At 40.6% G+C, this 5694-nt stretch overlaps 1 protein-coding gene across 5 annotated transcripts; it reads right to left on the reverse strand.

The window, feature by feature from the left end:
- Nucleotides 1–1608: 1608 nt before the first annotated feature.
- On the reverse strand, nt 1609–4415 carry LOC103437213 (probable lipid phosphate phosphatase beta). 5 transcript variants are annotated; one of them, XM_008375677.4, is made up of 2 exons: nt 3676–4415; nt 1609–1886 (listed from the first exon to the last, which is right to left on the reverse strand). In XM_008375677.4, exon 1 carries the CDS (start codon nt 4295–4297, stop codon nt 3677–3679), a length of 621 nt encoding a protein of 206 aa, XP_008373899.3. In that variant the 5' UTR covers nt 4298–4415; the 3' UTR covers nt 1609–1886; nt 3676. The 5 variants fall into 5 exon arrangements, with proteins under 5 accessions (XP_008373899.3, XP_008373897.3, XP_008373895.3 ...); XM_008375675.4 differs by having other exon boundaries at nt 1609–2100; XM_008375673.4 differs by having other exon boundaries at nt 1609–2120.
- Between the last annotated feature and the right edge of the window lie 1279 nt (nt 4416–5694).

Raw genomic sequence — 5694 nt, forward strand, 5'->3', positions numbered from 1 at the left:
CCACTCACACTTTTTGTTTTGCGCCCCTCCAGGTTCTAGTTAAGAGTGCTTGTTGATGGCTCACGAGGAATCGTTGGCGGTTCTGATAGATTATCACTATTGTAGGACTACCTTTGGTATTGTGTGATTAGCATTTGTCTTGTTGGACTGCACTTAGGCTACTTATGCTCTGATTATGTGTAATTACACCTAAACACCATGCTTGCACTTATATTTCTTTAGTGTAAATTAGTTAACTTGGTTTTTAATTACTCACATTTTTATATCCTTATCACTTCTGCACTATGCACATGATTACGTCACTCTCACGTGACGGCCAGCACGCCTCGATTTAAGTCGGGGTGTATCAGTTTGGTATGGAACTTCGAAGTCAGTGAGCTCCCAAAAGGCCTCGTGCTAGGTAGAAATAGGAATATACATATAAGGCTTACAAGATCCACTCCTCTGGACGATATGGGATGTTACATCCCTACTAACAAATCAATGTTTAACACTCACTTTTCTTTTTGTACTTATAACAAGCTATATCTTAAGTATAAAGCTATAGTTTACAGGTAATAGAGATTCAAGGAGCCAAGCAGTATTCATATTGTCAGTGGTGTTGATAATACAATTGCAATGATGGAATCACCAAATTATGGCATAATAGTTAAAAAAAATACTTGGCTCTAGACGTAAAGAGGAACTTCTCCATACGGACAAATCACCACTTAGATTAAGTGTTGGAACTTTTTTTTTTTTTTATTACTTATAACGAGCTATGCGTGAAGCTATGACTTTCATGTAATAAGGATTGAGGAATGAGTCTTTACGAGTAAGAACCCAAGCGTAAAACAAATTTTCATCTTGCAGATAGAAAATAGGTGATAAATGTGTTCGACATACTGTTTAGTGAAAACAAAACTCGAAAAACGAAAAAATGCAAAAAATTGTATTTAGCCTAAGTTATGTAGAACATCAAATTGATGTTTTCTTTGTTTTTCAATAACAGCTTTCAAAATAACAAAAAATAAAATATACATTATAAAACAAAGCTAGAGTTTTAAGAAAAATAAATAAATTATGTATGCCACTCCCACCATTACCATTACCACCACTACCATTACCATTACCATTACCACCACCACCACCATTGTCTCACCATCATCGTCACCACCACCACCTCTCACCCCCGTTGTCGCCACAACCATTTTCTCCATCGCCATCACACTTGCCACCATGGCCACCTCCAACTCTACCGTCTCACCATGGACCACCACCACCACCTCCACCGCCACCATTGCCACCACCACTAGCACCACCACAACAACCACCATCACCCCTGCCACCATGGCCATCACCACCTCCCACCACCATCACCACATTCTCCACCCCATTACCCTCACCACGGCCACCATCATCCCCTCCTCACAACCACCATTTTCACAACTATTGTTAATTGGCACCACCCATATCCAACCACTACTAACACCTCTACCGTCATCACTACTCCAACCACCGTTGCTACCAACACTTTTTTCATCTTAACCACCACCCCAACCATCATCGCCACCATTATTACCAAACACACACACACACACACACATATTACATTTGGTACTAGACGTGTTTTACTTCACAAAAATCATTCTCACATAACTCTGAATTCCAATGTAGTTGCATCACAAAAATATACAGATCTTATTACATTTGGAGAAACACACTACTCAATAAATCAAGTGAAAGAATAAATGGAAGCCAGTGGAGCATGGAAGGTACCACTGAAGAAGCACAGAATTTTCCAGCATCTCTTTCACCAGCTGAATTCAATAAAATTCTCATTAAATCTGGATGCTACTTCCCCTTGAGAGTTTCTTTATACTTCGCAAGGATATCTTTACTTTCATCTGCTTCCCATAATCAAAACGACGTTATATGGAAGAACAATCCAGCCATGCAGCATAGAAAATAATCAGTTCCATATTCAAGAGGGGTCATCAGAAATGAAAAGAAGTATCCCAGATCTTGAGAAAGTTATTTTCACCACGTGTTTGACCCAGAACCATCGTTAGAGAAAAGAGACTTTCCGACGGCAGCAGGTTGCTCCAGTCTGGAACCGTCCTTCAATTTACAGTCGGAAGCTATCCTCCAGTCAGAAGTCATCTCCATCAGACATTGGATGATAAAGACCCTACTTTAAATACAACATGTAAAGTCCTAACGGTGTGGAACAAAATACTCATTTTCAGCCAGAGAAAGAGAGATAACTGATTGGCACCTGGTACGGCCGTACGAATCAGTGTACAGCATGCCCACTACTACAAAACACTTGGCAAGACTGATGCAGTTCAAAGATGGAATACCAGCTGGTAGTAGTATGAAACTAAATTTGTTTGGTGTTCGTTTCACTGATCTAAATAACAATTGTTTAAGCATAAGAAAACCACAGTTTGTACTTGCCTTTCGCAAGTTTTGCAGTCCAATCACTATGACCTGAACAGAAATTACCCCACCCCATCTGTAATCTACATTCCTACGTACTTTTTTCCACCTTTAAATGTTTACCTTTCACATCCTATAGACTGGGCAACTGCTGTCCAGAATTCCTAAATCATTTTTTCCACTATATCACATTATGAATCAGCTACAGAACTCCGCTAAATTTCCCCTCATTCCATCAATAAATATTTATCAAGTATTCCATTCATAATCATTAAGTATTAGCTCTCAATCTTTATTGAACAGAGGCTGTTTATAGCTCTTCAGATTAATGCTTGTCCAACAACAAAGGCAGAACTCCAAATCCACCAACTTGCTCTTGTTCTAGTGGTATTTCTCTTCCCAACTGTTGGAAGGTCACAAGTTCCATTTCCCCCCTCCCCCATTGATCAAAATACAATTAAAAATTTGAAATCGTTTGATAACCATTCCGTTTCCACTTTTTTGAAAACTGAAAACTGAAACATTATTTGGTAACTACGTTTAGTTTTAAAAAAAAAATTAAAAAAAAAAAAAACTCAAAACCAAAAGTTGAGTTTTCAGTTTCATTTTTTTTCAAAGCTGAAAACTAAAAGTAGTAACAATGGACCTATGCTAGATCATTAAATGACCATTAACCGTGAAATTCTTCGTTGACCTAAATCACACTTTCCAATTTATATTATTTCTAAAGCACATTGACAAGTATATTGGGGAAATGAATAAGGTAGTACACTATAGAAGTAGAAATGCCCTCATATCACCGTGCTTGCAACTATCACCATTGTCAAGCACTCTAATTCTGTCCTTCCCACTAGTATTACCATTGCCCTCAAAACCACGCCGGAAGCCAACAAGCCATCAAACCCCCCCCCCCCCCCCCCCGCCGCCCGCGCCCCGATCATCATTAAGCGAACTGGACTTGTGATGAGATTGCCTCACAATAGCTATTAACCAAATTTTTTGCTTAATTCCTAGTCGTATATCGTTATAAGTTTCTGCATTCGTAAGGTTAGTGGTAATAATTCAACATTCGATTCCACGATCATCGACACTGCCACAATTTTGGTCACTCCTAATAACACAATTCACTAAAATTCTCTGTGATTGTACCCAACATTGTTAACTTGTACCTCCAAAATTATAGCATGATCAACTCATAAATCAATGCATAAACGATAATTAGCAGTTCAATTTTCAGTGCTAAACAATTCATACCTTAGAACCTCAGCAAGTGAAACGAAACCAGAGCCTCAAGCACGCCCAAACACGCCCCGGTGAAAACGTCGGTGACGAAATGCCTACCCAGCAAAACCCTAGAGACGGAGGTGCCGACGGCCCAGGCCCAAGCAACCGAGACCAAAATCCTCACGGCATTGACCTCGCCCGCGCCGATCCAACGATCAACGAAGGGAGACGCTGACCGTAGGTTGGCGAGGGCATCGGTAAGGGCGGCGGCGGAGAGGTGCAAGAGGGAGGCGACGAAGCAAACCCGAGAGGAGTGTCCGCTGGGGAAGGAGAAGTGGTCTACCGAAACGGCGATGCTCATCTTCTTGTTGTAGAGAGGGCGGGAGCGGCGAAAGAGGAGTTTGATTAGGCCGACGACGGCGAGGTCGAGGAGGAGGCCGAAGATGAGTGGGGAGAGGAGTGGGCGGAGGATTTGGGTTGGGCTTGGGTCTGGGATCGGGGCAAGGAGGAGGGAGAGGGAGAGAGGGAAGAAGAAGCGGAAGTCGGCTGAGAGTTCGAGGAGGAGGAGGAGGGAGTGGGGGAGGAAGGGTTTGGCGAGGACGTGGAGATGTTGGGAGACGGTCGTATCTAGAGCTACTAAGCGGCCGAGCATTGGTGGCTGTGGAGGTGGCGCTGCGGTAGTGGTGGTGCTGCTGCCTCCATGGTTGAACGTCCGTGTGTGCGTGTGAGATGGTTAGGCCGTTGGGTTGGACAGTTGGGATTTAGGAACCAACCAAAGATTTAGTTAAGGAATATTTGGACTGGACTAGAATCTAGTGAATTTTAGTTTGGAGGCCCAAATACAGATTGAAAGAAGTTTATTTTCTCAATTCATGGCCCAAAAAGGGATTCAAATTACTCTTCGGATGACTTGATATTGTTGTTTTTTTTGTGTTTTGTTTTGTTTTTTTTTTGACAAATGATATTATGGACACTAAAACGGTGAGGGAGTAGGCTAAGCCTAGCCAATTTATTTACGGGATGGAGATGCACTCGAGATAGTTACTATTCACTAAGGCAGTAATTACCTTGCTCAATCGCTACGAGTCTTGAATGACAAGGATAGAGCCAATAATTTTTCACCAAGTGAGCTAAAGATTTAAATCTTTATAAACAAAAGAACTTAATATTATATTTTATATCATTAAATAAATACATGTAATTCAAAAAAAGTCAAACTTGTATCAAATATGTACAGGATGCGATGAGAATAAAGGTGTAAGAATTAAGAAAAAGAGATGGTTTATAAATTGAAATATACTACTGTATAATTGAACTTCGATAATTAGACTTATTGGCCAAGTATTATTGAAATATCTGAACCGTATCTATGAGAAAATAAGAGTTTAAATGTCCTAACTCTACTTCAACTAATTCATCATGCCTTTTATGATAAAACCCGACAGATTGTGCATGTGGTATTACTAAATTGGGGGCAATATTGATTTTGTTAAAAGTGAGGTTTTGACCCGTCCCGTCTCTCTAATAGTTCGACATAGTGGACCACAATCGAAAATCAATGAAATAACATATAAACTTTTATATTTTGACCGACAGCTACCCCTAAACCTGGTTTCTCGCCAATGTTGAATGACATAAAAGAAACCCACGCAGATTTCAACTTGGCAATCTTGGCAAATGCGGAGAAGAAGCGGACAAAATACAAATTGGGAAAGTCCCATGTGGGTTCTTGCCCAACAGCATGGGAAGGTCCATGGGCCCGCGATCAAATTCTTGAAACAACAAGAACCAAATTGACACACCCTCCAAATTACCAAGGCAAAAATCCAAACAAAAATATTGACCCAGTCCATTGCATGTGCTTTTGAATGGAAATTCTCTACGGCACGTTATTTAAATCTCAACCGTTCACTCGGACAGACAAAGCTCTTGTCTACAGAGTAGAGTTGCTTGGCTCATGGCTAAGCGCTAGTAAGTTGGGATCAGTAATTCATGCAATATCAAATACTGTAATAAGAACTTCATACAGGAAATATCTTGTTTTTGCAT

This window comes from Malus domestica, chromosome 06 (assembly GCF_042453785.1).
Source record: "Malus domestica chromosome 06, GDT2T_hap1".
NCBI lineage: Eukaryota > Viridiplantae > Streptophyta > Magnoliopsida > Rosales > Rosaceae > Malus > Malus domestica.